The following is a 25,010-nucleotide window of genomic DNA, read 5'->3' as shown; positions in this document are numbered from 1 at the left end:
TGCTGTTGAGACCTACACATAAAAGTACACTGTGAACTGTGGGGTGGTTAGATCAATGACACATGAGAATCTACCTTGTAAATATTTCATCATGAACCCTGCGAGAAGCAAATTCATGTGAATAAACATAATGATAAAACTAACCTAGACCCTTCAGTGTCCACAGCGCTTTAATTTAAGGATGTTTGTGAACTTCCTAAATCTGGAAGAGGACATAATCAGGAATTAATCAGAACACATAAGTTTTCTGTGCTTCAGAAGTGTGTACACCCACTGAAATCTTTCAAATGTCAGTCATTATTTCTAGAAATTAGTATTTGGCCTTAAAATTAGCATTCCACCTCTGTGGCCCGCTTCAGCCGCTGGCAATGTGCTGTCTGCAATTAAAGAAGCTGCAGTTTACGATCTGTCTAAAATGTAATCTCGGCGCTGAAGTGTACCTTTGACTTAATCAAAAACCCACAAAATTCAACACCAATAGAAATGGAATGTAACAAAGTACATATACATTATAATTCTGCTCTACTACATTTCTCGGAGGCTAATGTGCTCATTTATCCCACAGCTCTATTTGTGTATCAAATTACATTTTTTCATAACCGTCTTGCTCAGTATCTACAGTTTGGGGTTTAAAAGTAAAGATGATGCATCCCTTTATGGCAGAGAATTATTTTTCTATTTTACTGGCTATAATTAAAAAAAAAAAAAAAAATTCTCCCCTATAGCCTTTTTTAATTGCAGTTTGGTCCATATAAAGCTATCAAGTCATAAAGCCACCAAGTTTCCTATTTATGACATTCTGTGTTACTGTATTTTGCCTGCTACAAGCCTGTTTAAACACGACTCTGTTGTTTATTTGTATGCATGCTGGACATGTGGAGGTCTATAGTGCAACTACAACTGGACAGGTCCAAATTTTTTGTGGGCCGACACAGCGGTACACAAGGAAGAAGGTCCTAGTTCAATTCAATTCAATTTTCAATTCAATTTTATTCATATAGCGCCAAATCACAACAAAAGTCGCCTCAAGGCGCTTTATATTGTACAGTAGATACAGAGAAAAAGTTGCCTGGGGTCTGTCTGTGTAGACTTTGCATGTTTTTTTGCCATAGTCCAAAAACATGTTGGCTAAGTCAGCTGGGGCTACAGCTTCCAAACAGTAAGGATAATGGATGGATATTTGGACAGATGGTTGGTTTTCCTGCTTTTGCTTTGGCACAGATTTTATACCAGATGCTCTTTCTGACACAATCCTCCCATTTTGTCTGGGCTTTAGGAGTACTCTACCTTACAATCACTGTAATCACATTACATTTTTTCATAGTGCATTATTGTACTAAATTCAACAATCACTTTACAGTAACAATTATGTAATTCTTTGTGTTACAAAGATTTTGCCTAACAAAGCTATATTTCTTGAGGGTTCAAGAACTGAAGGAAAGTTCAGCTTCAACAATCAAATCGTATTTATTCAAATACACCAGTGCTGCTGCCTGTCAATCAAATTATGTTATGACATGTAAACATAACTTGTATCTAGTTGTTGGTCACTTCAGAGAATCATCACCCTGTTATGCTGTTGTTGTATAAGCAAATTTATAAAAGGCAGCTAGATTGGCTAATCCTTACTCCTTTAATCTGTTAGGTTGTGTTCTGCTCCAGCCTAAATATAAGGCACACCCACAGTCAAGAGCTGAAACAACATGTGAATCCTGCCTATGTCTCAGAAAAATCATACCATGTCATATATACCTATTCATTTTTTACCTTCCTTAACTTAGATGGCTTCAATAATGCTATGTTGACAGCATTAATACTGTAACTTGCTCGCTCACTCACTCACTCACTCGCTGTACCTGAATGTAAATAAATATGACTGTGGGAGACACCAGACAACAACAGTCTTTATAATTGGCAGTAGATGTGACACCTGTCACTTCATTGTCAAGAAGATTCATCTGAAGCAGGAATGGATGAGAGTCATTCCTTTACTTCCACAAGTGGAAGCTGGCGATGACTACCTTTTATCTCCACGTTTCTCTTTCCGTTCTATCTAAGATGCTTGTTTTATGCATTTTCTGAATCTCTCTTTTCTCTATATATCTCTCATCTCTCGTATCAAACATGCATCCCTTTCTTTGTGCGGCCTGAATCATCAGAGGGATCTTTTTATTTTTTTTTCACATCCTAGTCCCGGAGGAGGGCTACTGAATAAAAGAATAAAAGAAAAGTAATAACTTGGCAGTTTCCCTAGTGCATACATCTAACTTTCCTTGCCTACAAGTTTTCCAGCACAAAATTGTAGTTTTCTGCTTATGATGTTCTTTTGTTTGTCTCTCCCCTTGTAAATGTGAGTCATGTTGTTTCAGATGTGTTGGCACAGTGAGAGAAAGGCGGAATGAAGTCCGGTGTTAGACATGCCCACCTCTTAGAGGCGACTTCATGGCAGCCTCCACCATACCAACAAGCAGCTGGAGACTCTTGGGGTCTTGGGCGAGGCCGGAAGCGAACGCTGCCAGGGCATCGGCATGACGACCCAGGTACTGTAGGGCAACACCCTGACGAAAGTAAGCCTGAAAAGAAAAAACACAATTATAATTTTTTTTACATTTTTTAAATTTCATATTTTTTGACATTTTGAAACACTTGTTTATTTCTCTTCTGAGGTTTGTTGAAATACTGCAAAAATATATAACTGCAGTTTTATGCAAAACAGCAATAAAGCTACACGTATACATAAAAGGGCATAGCGGTGATTAATTTAGCAAAATGCTAAATGGACGGGTACTTATATAGCACCTTACTATTCACTTTCAGCACTTTATATTACAGGTCTTATTCACCAAAGCAGACACGCATTCATACTGCACTCTTTTTTCTTCTTCTATGCCTAAGTGCTTCTTATCTAACATTCACACACACACTCGCACTCTGGTGTATCCAAAAATATGGTGACACATGGAGTGGAGGAGCTGGGGATCAATACACTAACTTTAGACCATGTTTAATACAAACATTCACCATATTAACACTACATAACAGAACTTTCACTTTAAATGGTCTGTTTGGTTCTTTGTTCACACCATGAAAAGTTAAGTTTAAAAAAATGTAATATCCTTATTTATCATATTTATCTCTAAATGTGGATTGTTGCTTTGAAGTCTGACTGTTGAACAAAGACATTATAAATATTACAAGTTTTGTTTCTTCATTTATGTCCTTAACACTTGGGATTCGACTGTACTGTTAGCTCCACTGTTAGGGAATAGCCTCCTGTTCAGCAAGCCAGAAGTCTTTCCATTTTAGATTTTTACATGACTGTCTTTGAGAAGGCTCTGAAAAAGATCCAATAGTTTAAACATTTACAGAACCCATTCTGAATAAGGAGAACAGTTACACTTGATAGTTAACAGAGTTTGGCACAGCTGTTTTTGTTCTATGGTTCCAACAGCTGTATTTGAATTGTTTAAAAGCACACAGAAAACTGTGCTCTTCTCTAAAATATTTTTACTTTAGTCTAATCTACTTGCTAGTCCACACACTACTGTACTGTTTGATTTATTTGCACATATGTGTTAGCCATGCATCTATTATTCTTTGTTTTTAACGTGGGGTATCCTAAATGTTCCCTAATGAAACCTGTTCTATTTATAGATTTTTGATTTGCTTTGATATTTGGTCATCAAACACAGCAAGACATCATTATTCAGTGTCTGAAAAACTCAGGTACATTAGCTGTAGTTGTTGGGTCTGCGCTTTTAGAGACTTATTCCCGATAATGAAGCAACCAGTTTTTCACATGCTAGCAAGGGAAGGATCTCAGAGCAGCCCTTCTGCCCTCGGTGTAAGACCACTTCGAAGAACAATCACCCCACAGCAGCCTTTTATTTCTGTGACACACAGTTTCACAAACACTCATTGTAAAAATCCCCCTATGGTGTCAGGCACTAGGTGTGTATGCATGTGTGTGTGTGTATGGATGTGCACGTGAGAGTGTGAGTTTGTGTCTGGGGGTGCGTTGGTGTGACCTCCTGTCCACAATAGGGTCATAAAGGCAGGAAGTTTACTAAACAAGAAAACAGAACCCTCACATAGGATGTGCTCCTATAAAAGACTATAGCCTCCTCCACCAACACGCTGGGGAGAGAGTCAGAAACAAAGTAATGTCTTTGACCATATAGTTTGAACCAAGCCTTACAAATTTAAGTACAATAATGGCAACATTTAACAATTTGACTCCAACAGTAGTAAAAACAACCTTTGGATTAAAAGTAACTTTTTAAGAAGTGCTCAGTGATTTTCACATAACCTTAAATAATGAAAAGGTCGAGCACCGATGTGGCATTTACACATTGGTTACACACTCTTTCCATATAACACACAGCAACATGCATTTCATTAGGACCCCTTGTGCATTTCACAGCTGGATTAGAGACAATGCATCATGACATCAGATTCATGAAGACAACTCAAGAGACGGCACGTGCAACACAAACATATCTTCTTCTCTCACTGCTGACCTTACTGTAACCTAATTGTCTTGCCCCCTTCTCTCTTCGCCTTCATTCCTCTTCTTTTTACTTCTCATTTATCATCCAACCCTCCCTCCCCCCATTTAAGCACAAGCTCTCATGACAGTGAGTGAATTAAGACAAAGAGGAGATCAATTAGATTACATGCTAGCTGCTGTCCCGCCTGCCACTTTCTACAGCCATGCCGTCTTTGCCCCATCCTCATCTTCAGACAGCTTCATTGAAACAAATGGAGTCTGAGGTCAAGTCTCAGTGCAGAATGTGAACAGACCACGGTGTCATTTCACTGATGATTAACACGAAAGTGATTTAAATGGTTGGTAATTACAGCTGAGGCCATATGCCTTAACACACTCATTATGAAAATGCCTCAGTCAGTCACAGCAGGCTAATATTATAATATTCTCTATTTGTGGAGCACTTTTCAAAAAATCAGAGTCAAAAGTTAAATTGCTACAAAATATGAAATACTTAAGCTGTCCAATTAAAGTGAGTTTTAAGAAGCTGGTTTAAGGTTTTAATGTTGTGGATCGTTGAGCTATCTGAGTTCATATTGCCGGCAAAATCCTAGAGTTTGTTCTCAAGTCTCCGTCCACTAGTGTTCCTAACCTGATCTCTCTTTGTACATAGATTTCTTGGACCTGTCCCTTAACCAGTTTGGAGTGTCTGTTTGTCGGAGTGGCATAGAGCGTGGAGAAGTGTGAGTGGCAGAAGAGGAGTGATTGTGTGAGCAAGAAGAGGAGAACAGAGACTGTGTGGATTCCCCACTTTCCCCCCTGGAACCCTGTGCCCCCTTTCCCTGCACCTGTAAATATACTGCACCATGCAGTTAATCCCCTTTGACAGTTTTCCAACAGTCTTCAAGGTGTTCTCAGAGATGCTGAGCACTTGTTGGCCCTTTTGCCTTCACTCTGCGGTCCATCTCATCCCAGACCATCAGAACTGGGTTTAGGTCAGGTGACTATGGAGGCCAGGCCATCTGGTGCAGCCCTCCATTACTCTCCTTTTTGGTCAAATAGCCCATATACACTCTGGAGGTCATCGTCCTGTTGAAAAATTAATGATGGTCCAACTAAATGCAAACTGGATGGGATCGCTGCAGGATGCTGTGGCAGCCATAATGGTTGAGTATGCCTTCAGTTTTGAATAAATCCCCAACAGTGTCACCAGCAAAGCACCCCTACACCTCCTCCTCTATGCTTCACAGTGGGAACCATGCATGTAGAGACCATACGTTCACCTTTTCTGTGTTGCACAAAGACATGGCAGGGGGAACCAAAGATCTCAAATTTGGACTCATCAGACCAGAGCACAGATTTCCACTGGTCTTTCATTCCTTATGTCTCTTGGCCCAAACAAATCTCTTTTGCTTGTTGCTTTTCCTTAGTAGTGGTTTCTTAGCAGCTATTTGACAGTAAAGGCTGATTTTCGCAGTCTCCTTTGAACAGTTGATGTAGAGATTTGTCTGCTACTGGAACTCTGTGTGGCATTTATCTGGGCTCTAATCTCAGATGCTGTCAACTTACAATTTCTGAGGCTGGTGACTCAGATGAATTTATCCTCAGTAGCAGACTTGACTGTTGGTCTTCCTTTCCTGGGGCGGTCCTCATGTGAGCCAGTTTAGTCGTACAGTAGATGGTTTGTGTGACTGCCCTGGCTGTTAGCAATTTTCCGAATTGAGTGACCTTCAGTTCTGAAAGTAATGATGGACTGTTGTTTCTCTTTATTTAGAATTTATATTATGGTGAGAACCAATCAGCTAACAGTTGTCAGGGCTGTGAGCTGTGTACCAACCTGCATTCTGCACAACACAACTGATGGTCCCAACCATATTAAGAAAGCAAGAAATTCCACAAATAAACTCTGACAAGGCACACCTGTGAAGTGAAAACAATTTCAGGTGACTACATCATGAAGCTCCTTGAGAGAAGACCAAGGGTTTGCAACGCTGTCAACAAAGCGTGTTTCAGTGTAGCTATTTTCAGGAATCTAAAATATAAGACATATCTAGAGTTATTTATCATTTTTTCTTTGCTACATAATTCCACATATCTTGTGTCATATATTTGATGTCTTCAGTATGTATCTACTATGCAGAAAGTAGTAAAAAATAAAGAAAAACCATTAAATGAGAAGGTGTGTCCAAACTTTTGACTGGTAGTGTATATTTTAAAAATACATTTAGAAATTATAAGAACTCTTTCATTAGGAATATCATAGATGTACTCCAAAATGATTGTCAAATAATGGGTATATAAATACTGAATAAATGCTTTAAAGTGGCAGGATTAATTCCAACAGCTCTAAGTCATTCCTGTTGACAACCACAACTTAAACCATAACACCAGGCAATCAACATCTGTTGATTAAATTAACAAATTTTCTGGTTCTCTTGGTTCTCAGTGACAACTGGATCACATCTTGGAGAAGCTCACTGCAGTCGTGAGTTCTCAGATTCGGCTCTTTGAGCACAAGAATGACAACATCACGTCAGCGTAAGCTCACGGCTCTCCAACGGGAGATTGAGAGACCAGTGTCGGACTGTTAGAACAACTTTAAATTCCCATGAGTTGTTCGCACTAAAGTAAAAACCACCATCACTTCATGCGGATACCCCTTCAGCGCCAGCTGCGGTCTCAAGGCTGGAGCTGAACAACAACACCCTGATATGGACTGTGTTTAGACTGTTCTTCCCATTCTATGCAAGGCCACCCGGGTTGGCTGGAAGACTGTTTACTTAGCCTGGCAAGGCTAAGGACACTGTCTCAACTGAACTCTGGAGAGACACACACACACACACACACACACACACACACACACACACACATATATATACACATGCAGATGTACACTCATCCCCCCTTACCCCTCCAAACGCCTTCGACGCTTATTCCCTTCTGATGCTGACGGTGGATCAAGGAGTCTGGCTGTCTCTCACCCTTTACCCATCCCTGTTGCTTGTCATGTGTTTCTTTGGTGTATTAAGAGTTTTTTCATGTGCTATGTGCAGAGGTGTTTTTTTTTTTCTGTTCTCAAACTGATCTCCCTATTGGAGCTCAGTCTGGGGGGAGTTAGTTTTTTCTCCTTATCTTTCCTCATGTGGTGCTTTTCCATTGTTATACCTCTCTGACCTGTCTTCCCCATGTGATGTTTTCGTGTAATCTATGTATGGTCGGAGGGAAAGATGGCGCCGCCATTGCGTGCAATAGGTCGGCAGCCTTAACATGAAATTTCCCCTTGTGGGACTAATAAAGGTATCTTATCTTATCTTATCTTAATAAACTGTGTGTGTCTGGGTCATGCACTAGACTGGGAAAAAAATTTAATTTCCATTTGATAATTGTATCTATTGTAAAGTAGTATCAACTACCAGCAATGATGCCAAGTGTCCGTGCTGGGGATAGAGATATAGCAACCTGGCCTCTGACCCTCATGCAGGCTGGAGAGGATAGAAGAGGAGCTAGACTGGGATGTAGTGCTGGGGTGACATATGGACACCCCACCTGTGTGCCTACCTCTACTTAGCACTGCCCCTCAAAACTGTTGCCTTCATGCTGATCTGGCTAGTGTGTGGAGGATGCAGTGTTTCTCATTTAGGCATTCATGTTCTATTCTGGACCTTCTAGGGGGAAAATCCAGTCAAAAAGGATAATTATATCAGAGGAGGAAAGTTATAATCACAGTGATGATCATTATCTCTGCATGAGCAGACAAGCAGCATAATGGGTAAGGTTGAGTAGCATGTGTGCGTATGGGAGTGAGAGAGTGAGGATGAGAGGTTAAATCTATATAGGTGTGTGTGTGTGTGTAAGAACGTTCTACCCCTATCAGTGGCGTAAACATGCCAGATCCAGACAGAAAATGACAGTAGGAAGAGTCTGCCTCCACCACCACCTCCAGCCTCCTGCTCACACACATCCTGCCTATTAGCTCAGTCTGGCTACGCTGCCCACTAAGCACATGCAGGGGGTGCAGACAGCCTTACAGAGACACACACACAACACCACCACCTCGTGAACACAGAAACACACTCTTGGTATCGTTTAATCATTCTTTCTCTCAGCGGTGTTCTGGAACATCTCTGAAAAATCCTGTCAGATTACAGAGTCTCTTCCCAAGCTGCTGCGGTTATGTCTGGTTTGCAGGTATTTCACACTGATTCCCAGTTGAGCACTTAGACGGGCCCTTTAACATGACAGGTGAGCTGACATGTTTTCTTTGTTCATACTTACGTAGAACTCAAACATTGTTTATGTTATTAATTTAAATCTTTTTAAAATACCAAATGATTACCAACAAAGATTTAAGTGAATCTACAGGTCCCCTACCTTTCTGTGAGTTTTTAGAGATTTTCAGCATAGAGATAAACTGTTCGTTTCATTGATTTACTGTGTGGTTCAATCTTGCTGCTGTCATAGAAAAAAAAAAGAAAATTCTGTACACAGACAGAATCAGTGAACACAGTGGGGCATTTAGTAGCTAAAAAGATATTTCTTTAGAGAGTAGATGGGGACAACCAAAAGTGCTAAAAGAGACTCAGGACTGAACTTTGACCAGTGACCAGAAAAGTGGTCTTAAATGACTGCCTGTGTTCCGCCCATAGACTTTATAAAAAGATGAACATATCCACCATAGCATTTTGAAGCCTCAATGTTATAGTGAAGCCAGAAGTGACCATATGCACCTAAATTTGACTGTATCATGGTAGATGAATAAAAATGGACAAATTTGTTGGGAACTATTTTACAGTAACAAAATTACTTTATATCATACTTTAAATGTTTAAAAAGTAGCCTGTTGAAAAACAAATGAATTTGATATGGCTGTCATATATTATACCTGTGAACACAAAGAGAGATCCCCAGTGCTTTACTGAATTTGTTATTGACTAAAATAACAGCAAGTCAGTAAAGACCTGTTAACAGACGCCTTTAAAATTACAATTACTGTTTACCTAAAACTAGTGCTATACTGTACTGCATCAAATAAAAACTGCACTACCACAAAAGCCACAAGTACGAAAGAAAAAGTTGGCTGGTTGAAATGTCGTTTGCACCAGAGAACTAGATTATTCGGGATTTTTATATTTAGTATTTAGAGCAGATTGTTTTTCAGTGATTTCTTGTTTCTTGATTCATTTCATCGTTACTGTTTAAAATAAATATGATGTGATAGTGTTACTGGCAGAGTATTTCAGTTAAGTAAAAGTCTAAATGTTTGAGGTGTTGCTGTATTGTGACTTGGGACTTAATATTGCTTTAAGAAGGTGAGCTATTTTTTCCATTCTTTACTTTCATTGCTTTTTAAAAAGTCTTATCCAAGTTTCTGAAAGACCCGTGAAGTACACAAATAAAATGAAACAAAAGTGGAGATGTTGGTGATATCTTTTATCTTTATTTCTCTGAAATTTCACCAATGGGGCTTAGTTTGTAATGAAAGTTTTTATAAATGACATTAGACCAACTTTACGCTTTGATTTACACTTAAATCCCTGTTCAAGAAAAGTAAAGATATTAATTAATTAATAATTAAAAAGAAAATAAAGCCGTTAGAAATAAAGGTAAGGACTCACTAAATATGTGACACAAAATCCTACACCTACATTACCTACTACATACACAAATGCTTTGTTCCATCCATTTTAAACAATAACCAATGACCAAGTTAGAATCACCAACTGACCGAACAGGTGTGTTTTTGTAATATATTTATCTGTCTGGCAACTGCTGAGACATTTTGTCTGAAGCAAAGTGTCGAACCAGCAAAAAATAATAGTAGATCGAATCAAAGAAACAAAGAAAATGAAGGTGAGAGATGGTGACTGAGAGAGGTGCTGTGTGTCAGAGCAAAGGATGCTCACCAGATGAACAGCTGCTTCAATTACTGCTCGTAACTCACATTAATCGAGAACAGATGGCAGCACAAGTGGCGAGAGAGAGAGAGAAGACTGTGAGCAAGAGCAAGAGAGGATCCCATAAACGAGACATGATAGAGATTGATGTCTTTGGAAATCACAAAATCTCCCTCCAAACACACAACAAGATCTTCATTCTCATTTTATCTCGAGCCAACATGGAGTAAAAAAACTCTTTTTTTACCACTTTGTTGCTGACTGAACTGATTTATGTTTTAGAAGCTACAGAACAGCGGGGATCAAAAAGGGGCTAGGGGATAATAGCCACTAAACTTTTAAAATATAGCCAACAAAAGAATATTCGTATGTTCAAAATGAAGTATCATAATTAGTTAGTGACATAACTTAAAGTCTTGATCAGTCCTCCAGTGCCAGCTTAGCGAAAGATGCTATATTATAAACATAACTTAAGTTACAACAAGAACAACATCCGACCTGAGGGAAATTATTCTCTTTGTTGAAAGTTGCTGATGTCACCTGGCCATTGCTAAACAACAGCAGCTTCATTTTGCTAAGCCAATACCCCACTTATTCCACAGTGGGTGATAAAATGACATGCTGTGTGAGTTGTGAGCTGTGTGCTGTAAGACCTACAGAGTGAGATCATTATTTAGGAGCGTGAGACGTTCTGAGGGAGTCATTAAAAACAGCAATCTGTATTGTAAGGATGTCTCTTTGCAGGGTTTAATGCACATTATTACCAGGCTGAAGTATGATTAAACCCTGTGAATCCAAACGAGCAGATTTCTACAGCAGTGTACAGTTACTCACAGGCTGGGAATTAGCAGCCCTCCCATCTTGCACAGCAGTGTGATTCAAACAGCTTCTCTTAAAATCTAGTCAGCCTGTAAAGTATTATGGTAGATGAAAATGGTGCTGAGTATGCATCTTCACAGAAAACTGGAAACACATAATCCAGTATGGATAAGAAACAAAGAGACAAAAACCTAATTTGAATTTTTAAATCTGACTTTGTAAGTAGGAAAAGCACAAACATTGGGTGGTGAAGATTAGGAGGTAATTGATCCTGCTTGTCCACAAACAGACAGACATCTTCAGTGGCAGAAATAAAAGTACAATGCCATAGGAAAATAAAACTTTTTGTTGTGAGTCATTCTGCTGTTGTTAAACAACTGTTTAGCATCATACTGCAGAATCATTTGTTTGGGTTGGATGTTGCCATGCTATATAAAGAAAGATACAGTAGGCCATAAAGTAGAAAAAAAAGATTAAAACCCCAATTATCTTATCTTCTTTCTGATCATAACTTACTAAATGAACATTATTTGGGTTATAACATAAAACTAGTGAGACCAAAGATCAAGTGAGCAGAATGGTTGTTTTTACATAGACCTCCTGCAATTTGAGTTTGTCTAAAAAAAAAAGAAAAGGATTCACCTACTGGCAGTCATTAGAAAGGCAGATCAAAAGCACTTCTGCATTGGGTAAAGTGACTCCAGTGGTGAAAATTAAAGTCGATGTGCAACTGCCACAAACATAAGATCTTCAAATCAGATTGAGGCTAGCTCCAAATGTGAGCTAGTCCCTATACACTCTCAAAATGCCTATGAATCTCATACACACACACACACACACACACACACACACACACACACACACACACACACACACACACAAAAAAAAAATTGTTCCCCGGTTAGTCTGCATGAATATTAATCATTGTTTCACTGGGACACTAGCTAAGATGCAATAATTGAGTTAGAGTGGCCAGAACTACCATTTCCACTGGGACCAATAAAGATGTTACACGGCCAGCTGTGGGCTCTTCCACACAGGCCAGCAGAGGCAGTCTAATGGCTTTACAAGTCTGTGCAGTAGAGTGTTTGAGTCAAAAGCCAACTACCAAAAAACCAAAAAATTTTTGAGATGGAGATGCAGATCCAGAGACTTAAAAAATTGAAAAAAGGATTTTAAAAGCACAAAGGTCAAGGACAAGGATGATTTCATATCTCTTTTGTGCATGTGTTCCTGAGTTTGCACTGATGTTAACATGTCTGAGTGTGGGTAACACATGCAGGGTCAAGACAGACACCTCTGGCATCATATGTTGAGGGACCACAGAATTTATCCGGATTCAATGGTTGAGGCGTCGCTGTCTGTCTGATGTAATCAGTCCAAGGGTAGCCACAGGTCATTAACTATGTTTGGCATGGAAAAGACACAACTGGGCTGCAACGTAGAGTTATTAGTAGACACAGAAGTGTCATTAGTGTTTCTTGGTTCATTTCACTCATTATACACACACCAGTGAATCAAAACACTATGATCAGTCACACATGAAGACAACAAAAATGATATTGTAACAATGGATCCTGAAAAGCTAAGCAACATTATTAGACCATAAAGAGTTAGTTTTCATACTGAGTGTGTTAGTTACAGGAGAAAAGACCTGATCAACTTGATGAGGGTCAGACTGTATTCTCTAAAACAGTAAGTTATTATCTGGTGTTCCAAGTCAACCAAATGACAGTGGCCCAATAGAAACTATGAGCCAGCAACAAATCTGATCCAGACTTAAAGAAACTATATTTCAACTTGTTTATACTATAAATGTCTGCTCCCACTAAAACATGCTGTTAAAACAAAAATATTGTCAGTTTCAAAAATCCTAACCGTTTAAGACATATCAGGGCATATGATACCACAGCTATAAATGCATAGATTTCATGAAGACAGACCAACACAACATATTACACAGGACACATTTCTTTAAAATAATGCAGTACTTTACTCAGTTACTCCCAGGAGAAAATAATTTGTTACGGTACTTTTCATGTTACTTATGCATTTCTCTGTACAATGACTTGAAACACACTGCCTCATAATTACCATTTATCAATATAAACCTATAGGCTACAGTCCCACACACTGATATGGAGGTGGCTATCTTCGACTGTATCCCAATTCAGGTTCTGCAGCCTTAAAGTACGCAGCCTTAACGGTCCACACGGGCCGCATACTCAAAGACCGCTAAGGCCGGAAGTGCGAGGCTTATGAAATGGGACAGTCTAGCCTCCGTTGTGCTTCCCAGGTTGCCAAGCAACCATGATACTAACAGCTGGAAATGTTTCATACAGCTTTGCTTGACAGAAATGAAGGAGAAAATCTTTTGTTCATTTGTTTGTTTGTTTCTACATGAGCTTTGATTTGATAAGTATCTGAGGCTGAGACCACGGGACTGTGAAATCATGATTATTGGGCCTCATTTCTGTGCTGAACAGTCATTTTAAGATTAGCTAGTAAATAACAATTAGCTGATGTTGTTCATGAGACTAAAGTCATCTCACTTTGGTAATGTAAATATAATATGGCCAATATTAAAGTTATTATTTCAATCATTATTAGTTATTACAGCAGTGAATGAACTCTGTTTCAAATACTGAGCTTCAGTAAAGATTCAAGCTGCGTTTATTTATATTTCCTGTCACCTTAAATCTTCACTCAAAGACAGGTTCCTTTTACACTGCATATATAAATGTATTATATATAAGAGACAGATATTGTTCTTTTAATATGTTGGCATTACTAAATTTCTCTCAGTACATACTTTAAATATCCATGAAATCATCATATTCTCTGTAAGATTAAGGTCAACTATTGAACAGCGTATATTTTAAAGTAAAGGCTTTAAAACCAAGTTAGTACAAACATCGCTAATGTCACATAACTTTCCCGTCATGTGGCCAACAGTAATGTTTTAATATTCTTCGTTATTAAACATTTGCACATAAATAAGTGACATAATATTCAGTACTTACTTTTACAAGTTTACTCTTTGGCCGCTCCGCTTCCGCTTTTTTTTTTTTTTTCGGCAAAATTATCCACACCCACCGCCGCGCTATGCATTCTGGGGTATGTTGGACCACGAAGTCTACACCGCCACATACTTGAAATTCAGGGAAATGAAGGACGCATTTGAGGGCCGCATTTCGAGCAGCCTTTGAATTGGGACAGCCTTCGTCACGTCGCTGTGATGTAATCGGCCTTAAAATGCGGCCTTTGAGGCTGCAGACCCTGAATTGGGATACAGCCTTCGTCTTTTATCCTGTCTTCCTTCTCCCCAACCAGTCACGGCAGATGGTCGCCCCTTCCTAAGCCTGGTTCTGCCAGAGGTTTCTTCCTGTTAAAAGAGTGTTTTTCCTTCCCACTGTCGCCAAGGTGCTTGCTCATAAGGGGTCATATGACTGTTGGGTTTTTCTCTGTATGTATTATAGTAGGGTCTACCTTACAATATAAAGTGCCTTGAGGTGATTGATCTTGTCATTTGGCACTAGGGCTGCCACAAACGATCATTTTCATAGTCGACTAGTCACCGATTTTTTATTTTTGCGATTAGTTGACTAATCAGATCATGCATCCATTGGACGTACAACCTACAGCTTATTGCACCAGCATGCAAATGCTCTTATTGTCATGGTCGGCTGTGTGGCAGGCAGGCAGGAGTGGTGGACCCAAAATGCAGGATTCTCAGGACACGAGGTTTAGACAGAAAATGCAGCTTTATTGCTGGAGCAGAACATCAAGATAAAATAAAACTCACAAAAGCAAACAAAACTCTAAACAGAGATGCAGGAGGACTGGAAATCCTAAACACGCAGCAAGTGAGGGTGAACAGACGTTAACGATGCGACACCGAGTAGGGGAAGACACAGACACTAAATACAAGAGGTGAACGGAGCAAAGAGGAAACAGCTGGGAGACACGGCTGACGTTGATTACACTGACGAGACAGGGAGAGCACAAAGCTGAACGCACTGACAAAGGACACAGACCTACAAAATAAGACAGGAAGCACACGCCAGACAGAGACAGACTCGTAAACAGGCATAATGACGTCATGGACAAACAGAGGGACATACGGGCAGAGAAGACCAAGCACAGGCAACCTAAACCAAACATAAGGGCAAGATAACAAAACCTAAACCAGACATAATCATCATCGTCATCAACATCATCATCAGATAACTAAAGAATCAGAATATAATTGTAATCAAAACAGTATCACCAGAGAATAACCAATCCATAATGCAAAAATAAACCAAAACATAAGAAACTCAAAATGCTGGGTCGACCCGACCCAGGACCGTGACACTTATAATAATAATAATAATAATGGATTCCATTTATAAAGCACTTTTCTAGGCACCCAAAGCGCTTTACAATTCCACTATTCATTCACTCTCACATTCACACACTGGTGGAGGCAAGCTACAGTTGTAGCCACAGCTGCCCTGGGGCAGACTGACAGAAGCGAGGCTGCCATATCGCTCCATCGGCCCCTCTGGCCATCACCAGTAGGCGGTAGGTGAAGTGTCTTGCCCAAGGACACAACGACCGAGACTTATATAACTATCATTAGCTTACAGCTTTGAGTGTTTAAGGTATGTGCTAACTAAAAATAAAGACAAGATGATAGTTTATTAAACTTGAATGAAATTTGCAGATTGTTTCGGTGGAGTTTAATAAACTCAGCCGTCTGCTCCTTGCTATCTAAAATATAACAGGACACCGGAGTATATTCTCGAGCATCTCACACTTCTGATAATCAGCTGTCTGCTTGACGTGTATTCAGCTGTGTAAAAACTATAACTTTAATCTCAGCCAAACCGATTTACTCAGGAACGAATAAAATACTGAAAAAAGCCAAACAATAACATTTTTAAGTTATCTAAGTGACTTATATATCATGTTTAACCTGAGTAGCAAAAGACGGGGGTGGGTTTGAAAATGATTTTCCGGGAGTCCGGTGTTCTCACCGACTCTAGTGAGCCTTGAGCTAGCTATCGAGCTGGTGGGTAACAGACGTCTCCGAAAATGTGGGAGCACTTTTGAAAATACAGTGGCTTGCAAAAGTATTCGGCCCCCTTGAACTTTCCCACATTTTGTCACATTACAGCCACAAACATGAATCAATTTTATTGGAATTCCACGTGAAAGACAAATACAAAGTGGTGTACACGTGAGAAGTGGAACGAAAATCATACATGATTCCAAACATTTTTTACAAATAAATAACTGAAAAGTGGGGTGTGTGTAATTATTCAGCCCCCTGAGTCAATACTTTGTAGAACCACCTTTTGCTACAATTACAGCTGCCAGTCTTTTAGGGTTTGTCTCTACCAGCTTTGCACATGTAGAGACTGAAATCCTTGCCCATTCTTCTTTGCAAAACAGCTCCAGCTCAGTCAGATTAGATGGAAAGCGTTTGTGAACAGCAGTTTTCAGATCTTGCCACAGATTCTCGATTGGATTTAGATCTGGACTTTGACTGGGCCATTCTAACACATGGATATGTTTTGTTTTAAACCATTCCAGTGTTGCCCTGGCTTTATGTTTAGGGTTGTTGTCCCGCTGGAAGGTGAACCTCCGCCCCAGTCTCAAGTCTTTTGCAGACTCCAAGAGATTTTCTTCCAAGATTGCTCTGTGTTTGGCTCCATCCATCTTCCCATCAACTCTGAGCAGCTTCCCTGTCCCTGCTGAAGAGAAGCACCCCCAGAGCATGATGCTGCCACCACCATATTTGACAGTGGAGATGGTGTTCAGAGTGATGTGCAGTGTTAGTTTTCCGCCACACATAGCGTTTTGCATTTTATCCACAAAGTTCCATTTTGGTCTCATCTGACCAGAGCACCTTCTTCCACATGTTTGCTGTGTCCCCCACATGGCTTGTGGCAAACTGCAAACGGGACTTCTTATGGTTTTCTGTTCTGCCAACTTTGTGCAGTGCACAACTAATAGTTGTTCTATGGACAGATTCCCCCACCTGAGCTGTAGATCTCTGCAGCTCGTCCAGAGTCAACATGGGCCGCATTGGCTGCATTTCTGATCAGCGCTCTCCTTGTTCGGCCTGTGAGTTTAGGTGGACGGCCTTGTCTTGGTTGGTTTACAGTTGTGCCATACTCCTTCCATTTCTGAATGATAGCTTGAACAGTGCTCCGTGGGATGTTCAAGGCTTGGGAAATCTTTTTGTAGCCTAAGCCTGCTTTAAATTTCTCAATAGCTTTATCCCTGACCTGTCTGGTGTCTAAATCCAATCGAGAATCTGTGGCAAGATCTGACAATTGCTGTTCACAAATGCTGTCCATCTAATCTGACTGAGGTGGAGCTATTTTGCAAAGAAATGTAAAAAATGTTTGGAATGATGTATGATTTTCGTTCCACTTCTCACGTGTACACCACTTTGTATTTGTCTTTCACGTGGAATTCCAGTAACATTGATTCATGTTTGTGGCTGTAATGTGACAAAATGTGGAAAAGTTCAAGGGGGCCCGAATACTTTTGCAAGCCACTGTATGTGGTGTCTTGATAAACCAAGCAGATATTTGAAGTTTACACAGCTACATTCTCACCTGAAAATATGTTAAACGTTTATTTTGTGACCCAGAAAGAATAATAACAGTAATATTAAAACTTACTAGCTGCCGCCATTGTTGGAAACTGAGCAGGTCCGCGATGGGCCACACTATGAATTCTGGGACACTGCTTCTACTTCTTCTGGGTTTAATGGCAGCTGGCATTGAGCATCCATTATCATTTATAATTTCTCCTTCTAGGTTGAAGCTGTTAATTTGGGGCTTTTTCCCCCCTACAAACATGTTTTTTTATTGTTTTATTGTGTGTATTATGTTATAGTAAATCTTTCATAACATTCGTTTTGTAAGTGCTATACATATAATGTTTAATATTATCAGAAGTAGCAACTATGAGAACTCCTGGACATAAAAAAGTATTATCAGATCATGTAGTTTTTATTACATATTTTGGAAAACAAACATATGGGGGATCTTTTTCTATTTTAGTCAAGACTGTGGGATCAAAATACATTCAGTTAAGTGGGCTGCTGATAACATGTGGTTGCTTAAATCTAAATCAACACATAAGGAATTAACAGAAGAGGCCTTTTTTCAATCTGCCTTTGAAATGTGATGTCTGGAGGTCAATATAAAGGAGCAGCTGACGCATTCTTTCTGTTTTTATCTCCTTCTGAAGAGCTCAGGACCTCTTCACCGCAGCTGTTCAAACACCTGATCCCCACTTTAAATTTTCACTCCACACTAGCTTCTAGTAACACCAGCTCCATCTTCAACACCACCGTATGTCATCACGGCAAAACTCTGTGAGGATAACCTGAGATGGATGTCAACTCAAACATTTAACCTTGCTGTACAGAATGAGTCACTCTGAACTGAGCTCTCTGAATTAAAGAAAGCATTTTCTCTGTCACACACAAGTAATTTAAGTTGACCTGAACACACCAGCTTTAGTCCCTTGGTGACCAGAACCAATCCCTTTTTTTTCCCTTCTCCTTCTTTATCTGTAGAGCCAGACCCTGAGTCATTCCCTTGACCCATTCATGTATGTGAATATCACTATCAGCCACCATCTTTAGAACAGCCTCTCTCAGCACCACATGCAGACACACACAGACAAACACATATATACACTCAAGTCGCTGCAAAAAATATGCATAAATGGGCAAGTGGGGAGGGGAGAAAGACAAGTAACCTTCTGATCTGGTTAACTGCAGCGCAGCAGAGGGGTTTGGTTCTCTTACACCGGGTAATTAGGCTGTCACTCAGCAGGCTGCTGCTGCATTTGTGTTTGCGAATGAGCTCGTGCAGCAAGGCGGGTGACCAGTTGATTGCCTTGGTGACCTTCAGCCCTAAAGAAAGCAGGTATTCCAGAGCCAATCTACAGAGAACCATCCCTGTTCCTATTAATCCCATTGCACTGAAATTTGCTGCAATTTAAATCAGAGCCTAAACAGAGGGTGCTCGCAAGATCCTCAATGAATAGGAGGTAATAGAGCTAATGAACTAAAATAATTATTCAAACCCATTTCTAGACATAAAAAGCCCACACGTTCACAGATATAGTATTGACGACCCATAAAACAGTAGCATTCAACTAATTCTGCATTCTGATTTCTTATTTAAGGATTTAGGACAACAAAAACTAAAACAGACAAAAGAACCATATGTAAATCACACCAAAAATGTATGTGTGTTTTAAAGAAGCAGGTAGTTGAGGTGGTTGCTGATAAAAAAAAAAAAAAAAAAAGAGTCTCTGCTGCTGCTTGTTTCATGTGTGAAGTCATGTAAATTATGCTGGAAATGGTGGCGTGAGATGTTGAAGGTTCACAGAAAGGTATTTTACACAGTACACACATGAATACATACAGTAACTTGATTTTATCACATGCAGTGTCAAACCAAGATGTTAAGATACTGTAAAGCATCTAGTAAATTGTACTGTAAACTGGGTGATGCTGCCTTTTAATTATGAATTTAAACTATGTTAAGTAGTGTATGTGTCACAGAGAAGAAGCGTCTAGAACACTGTAAAAGATATACATATACATTAAAGAAAAATACAAACTTGTGCTCATCTAATGAATATACTTCAGTGCTTAGCACATAGCACTAAGAACAATAACAAATAGGGCTGCTACGATTAGTCGACTAGTCACAATTACGTCGACTATTAAAATTGTCGACGACTAATTTAATACTCGATGCGTCATTTAAAGCTTTGTAAGATCCCAAAAGACACAGGAATAAGTAGTAGGATTTAAGGGTGTAATAACGGATTGAAACGGAAGATGGCAGCACTGCATGTAGAAGAATGCCAGCTGCCGTTAAACCTCGAAGAAGAAGAAGCTATGTCAGATATCGTAGCTGTGTCCAAATTCAGGACCCGCATTCTCCTGTGCCCGCATTTGTAGGCCGATTATGTTACAGCGACACGACGAAGACTGTCCAAATTCAAAGACTCCGACAAATGCGGGCGACAAATGCGCCCTTCATTTCCCCAGATTTGAAGGATGGGTCGGGTGTATACTTCATGGCCCAACCTATCCCAGAATTCATAGCGCGGCCCTGCTCAGTTTCCAACAATGGCTGCAGCTAGTTAGTTTTAATATTACTGTTATTATTCTTTCTGGGTCACAAAATAAACGTTTAACATATTTTCAGGCGAGAATGTAGCTGTGTAAATTTTAAATATCTGCTTGGTTTGTTTGTGGCAGCCCTAATAACAATAATAACTCCAGAAGATAAGCCCCACTTTTTTTCTATTGTTCTCCATCCATCCACCTTCTTCCGCTTTATCCGGGGCCGGGTCGCGGGGGCAGCAGCCTAAGCAGAGAAGCCCAGACCTCCTTCTCCCCAGCCACCTCCTCTAGCTTATCTGGGGGAACACCAAGGCCTTCCGAGGCCAGCATCTCCCCAGCGTGTCCTGGGACACGCCCAGAACACCTCAGCTGGCTCCTTTCGATGTGGAGGAGCAGTGGCTCTACTCTGAGCCCCTCCCGGATGGCTGAACTTCTCACCCTATCTCTAAGGGAGAGGCCAGCCACCCTTCGGAGGAAGCTCATTTCCACCGCTTGTATCCGCGATCTCGTTCTTTCGGTCACTACCCACAGTTCGTGGCCATAGGTGAGGGTAGGGATGTAGATCAAGCGGTAAACTGAGAGCTTTGCTTTTACACTCAGCTCTCTCTTCACGACGACGGACCGGCGTCTGCATCACTGCAGCCGCTGCACCAATCCGTCTGAAGTTGTTTAGTGACCTCGCCCCCAGAAATTGGCGGCTCATCCCCCTCATCCCCAGACTCTGCTTCCTCCTTGGAAGACGTGTCAGTGGGATTAAGGAGGTCCTCGAAGTATTCCTTCCACCGCCCGACAATTTTCTCAGTCGAAGTCAGAAGCACTCCGCCAGCACTATACACAGTGCAGGTAGAGCACCGCTTTCCCCTCCTGAGACGCCTGACGGTTTGCCAGAATCTCTTCGAGGCAGTCCGAAAGTCTTTTTCCATGGCCTCTACGAAATCCTCCCACACCCGAGTTTTTGCTTCAGCCACTGCCCGAGGCGCATTCCGCTTGGCCTGTCGATACCTGTCAGCTGCCTCTGAAGTCCCACAGGCTAACCAAGCCTGAAAGGACTCCTTCTTCATCCTGGTGGCTCCCTTCACCTCTGGTGTCCACCATTTGGTTCGGGGATTACACCACGACAGGCACCAACCACCTTGCGGCTGCAGCTCAGTGCAGCAGCTTCGGCAATGGAGATGCTGAACATGGTCCATTCGGACTCAATGTCCCCAGTCTCCCTCGGAATGCTGTTGAAGCTCTGCCGGAGGTGTGCGTTGAAGAGCTCACGGACTGGGGCCTCTGCTAGGCGTTCCCAGCACACCACTCACTATGCATTTAGGTGCACCGGATCTGTCCAGCATCCTCCCCTGCCAAGTGTCCAGAACATATGGTCGCAGGTCTGGTGATACGATTACAAAATCGATCATCGACCTGCGGCCTAGAGCATCCTGGTGCCACGTGCACTTATGGACACTCTTATGTTCAAACAAGGTGTTCATTATGGCCAAACTTTGATTTGCACAGAAGTCCAATAACAAAACACCGCTTGGGTTCAAATCAGGGAGGCCGTTCCTCCCAATCACGCCCCTCCAGGTCTCGCTGTCGTAACCCACGTGAGCATTGAAGTCTCCCAGTAGGACAACAGAGTCTCCAGGTGGAGCACCTTCCAGCACCCCGCCCACGGACTCTAAGAAGGCTGGGTACTCTGAACTGCCACTCGGCGCATAAGTGCAGATGACAGTCAGGACCAGTGTTGGTCTAGTTACTTGAAAAAAGTAATCAGTAACTAATTACTGATTACTTCCCCCAAAAAAGTAATCCCGTTACTTTACTGATTACTTATTTTCAAAAGTAATTAGTTACTTAGTTACTTTTTAAAAACATGATTTACAACCTGAATAGGTGATAAAGCGATAGATCTGTCAGTCCAATTCTACTTTTTCTGCATAATCCATCATACAAAATGTAATCACATGGAAAAGTCTCTTTTTTTTTAAACTTGTTTTATCAGTTTTAATATTTTAACAAAAATTAAATTATATGCACCATTCTCTGACTTGAAGAAATTAGTTTAACATTTAAACCTATTTTCTGCACATTCCAGCACATAAAATACAATATTTTTTGTGTTTACACTCACTCTTTCAGATAGATGCAAGTAAAACACAGCAGAAAATAAATAAAATCAAAGACTAGTGGTCCTGTTGCTCTATTTTCACCTGTAAAGCAGGAGTGGAGTAGGCGGAGGTTTGCCCTGGTGCGGGTGTGCTGCAGCGGTCAGTTGAAGAATCCTCGAGTTTCTCTGTGAATTTCCCATTACGTCGTTGCGCACTCGGTGCTTGTTTAGGGTTTTTTTCAGTGTAAAAAGAAGTTTTCTTCCCACGCACAACAGACGCTAATGTTTTTGTCACTTTTTATGGAATCAAACTCAAAGGAAGGTCAGTACTTCCACGCTTTAAACGCTGCACACTCATACTCTCTCCCGCACTCGATATATGATCCGTTGTTGATCTGCACACAGCTGTTGTCACGAACGTCACACTCGCTTACGTCACTGTCATGAGACATTCTCGGAAAAAAATCACGGTTTTAGTAACGCAGTAACGCAGCGTTCCTACGGGAAAGTAACGGTAATCTAATTACCGTTTTTGCAATCGTAATCCCTTACTTTACTCGTTACTTGAAAAAAGTAATCAGATTACAGCAACGCATTACTGCCCATCTCTGGTCAGGACCCATTCCCCGACCCTAAGGGCGCAGGGAACAAACCCTCTCATCCACTGGGAAGAATCCCAACATACAGGCAGCAAGCCGAGGTGATATTAGAATACCCACCCAGATGTTTGCGCTTACCTACAAACCTCAATGAACTAAAGAGATGTCCCATAGACAAAATTTCTCCACAACAATGCAACCAACCGTCAAGTTTTTGTTGCTAAATGTGGTTCAAAGCTGTCCTTTGCACATCACTGTATAGCTTTTTAAACACCTTTATATAAAGCACTGTGTATTTAACCAATACTTATCATACATTTTTGTCACGGCTGGGGCAGCATTCGTGTGGTGTATTGAGAAAAGGATCCAAAATGCAGGTACTGGCTGGGGTGCGAGTGAGTGTTTATTTACAGAAGTGACAAAGTGGCAAAAACAGGAAGAGCAGAGCGGGGAGTTAACAAACCTAAACTGGGGAAAACTAAAGAATGAATACCAGGTTAGACAGAGTAAAGCAGAAAACACGACGAGGAAGACAGGCAGACACAAGGCTTAAATACACAGAAGGATAACGAGGGAATGAGACACAGAAGGAGGGCACAGCTGGGAGAAATCAGACATTACGGGACAGGGGGAACGTAAACTGAACACACTGAGATCAGACACGGACCTTCAAAGTAAAACAGGAAAGACACACACACACACACAAGGACACAGACTCAGAGACGCGGGCTTAACACAGAGACCTGACTACACTAGAGGGGATACACAGGCAGGGATGACATCAAACAGAGGGAGCACAGACTAAACACTGGGAAACCAAAACACAAACAGTCATAATACATAAAAGTATCAAAAGTAAAAGTACAAAAACCAAAAACACTGGGTCACCGACCCAGTACCGTGACAATTTTATTCTGTCTGTCAGCAATAGAAACTGTATATTTGTGTCTGTCTCCACGTCCGGTGAGTGCCGAGTATTTGTTTGTGTATATGGGGGTGGGAATGCACATTTGTGTCTGCGTGCACCTGTTCGCCTGTGTCTATATGTCAGGTTGGGTCTTAGACTCCACCTCTCTGGGAACATCTCAGGGTCTCCGAGGTATGGAGGCCTATCTCCCCTCACACTCCCTGTGCTGATGCCCTCAGACGTTGGTGTGTTGGTGGTTCTTGGTGTCTGGGGCTGGGCGCTCATGTATGTACCGACTCACTCCTGGTGGCCAATTGGCCGGGCTTGGCACCTGAGGCTCGGTCCTCTCTGGCATAGCTGGCTGCCGGCAGAGCAGATCGTTACATGGAGAAACCTTTTGAATGCAAGCATGATGATCCACACTGGTGTGCACACAGGTGTACACACGGGTGTTCACAGACACAAACTACACCTTTCGTGGCTGCTACCTCAAAGCACATTGTACGCTGTCGATCTTGCATGCTGCATAATAACATGTAATATTTAGTATCTACTGTTAGCTAGTTTATTGTGATGGTGTTGTATTTGTTATGTTGCTTTTCTTTGTTTGTTTTCTCTTCTGTTTTTTTTATTATTATTTTTATCTCCATACAGGTGATCCAGGTGTTTTGTTTGTTTTTCTTTTTTTTTTTTTTTCTCTTTTCTCACCATCTCTTCTCCCCTCTATTTTTCTTTCTCTCCCTCTCTTTCTTTCTCCCTGTCCTATCCCCCAGTAATGTCTGTCCCATCTGTAACAACTAAAAATCAAATCAAATAAATACATAATTATAATAAAGGTCAATCAAATGGACCAATACGGCAAGGCCATGATGATCCACTTGGTAATCTTTCTTGGCCTTCAGACAACAATTCTGATGGCTAAAGACCCAAACGGGACAGGCAGAAAAGGAAAAAAAAGAAAAGAAAAAAAAAAGAAACTGCAATAAATATTTGTGTTTTTAATATGTTTGTTTTTGTTCCCCTACTTTACACCTCTTGCATCTAATAGCGAGT

The 25,010-nt window shown here is 40.9% G+C and overlaps 1 protein-coding gene across 2 annotated transcripts in view; it reads right to left on the bottom strand.

The window, feature by feature from the left end:
- Positions 1–25,010, bottom strand: part of ttc28 (tetratricopeptide repeat domain 28) — a 162,539-nt gene that overhangs the window by 72,153 nt on the left and 65,376 nt on the right. For both annotated transcript variants that reach the window (XM_024803208.2, XM_076886758.1), the window contains one exon: positions 2,426–2,573. In XM_024803208.2, coding sequence (XP_024658976.2) covers positions 2,426–2,573 — 148 coding nt within the window. The remainder of the gene's footprint in view (positions 1–2,425; positions 2,574–25,010) is intronic.

The sequence above is a fragment of the Maylandia zebra genome, linkage group LG7 (genome assembly GCF_041146795.1).
Source record: "Maylandia zebra isolate NMK-2024a linkage group LG7, Mzebra_GT3a, whole genome shotgun sequence".
NCBI classification, from domain to species: Eukaryota; Metazoa; Chordata; class Actinopteri; order Cichliformes; family Cichlidae; genus Maylandia; species Maylandia zebra.
This window is presented reverse-complemented; position numbering and strand designations above follow the sequence as displayed.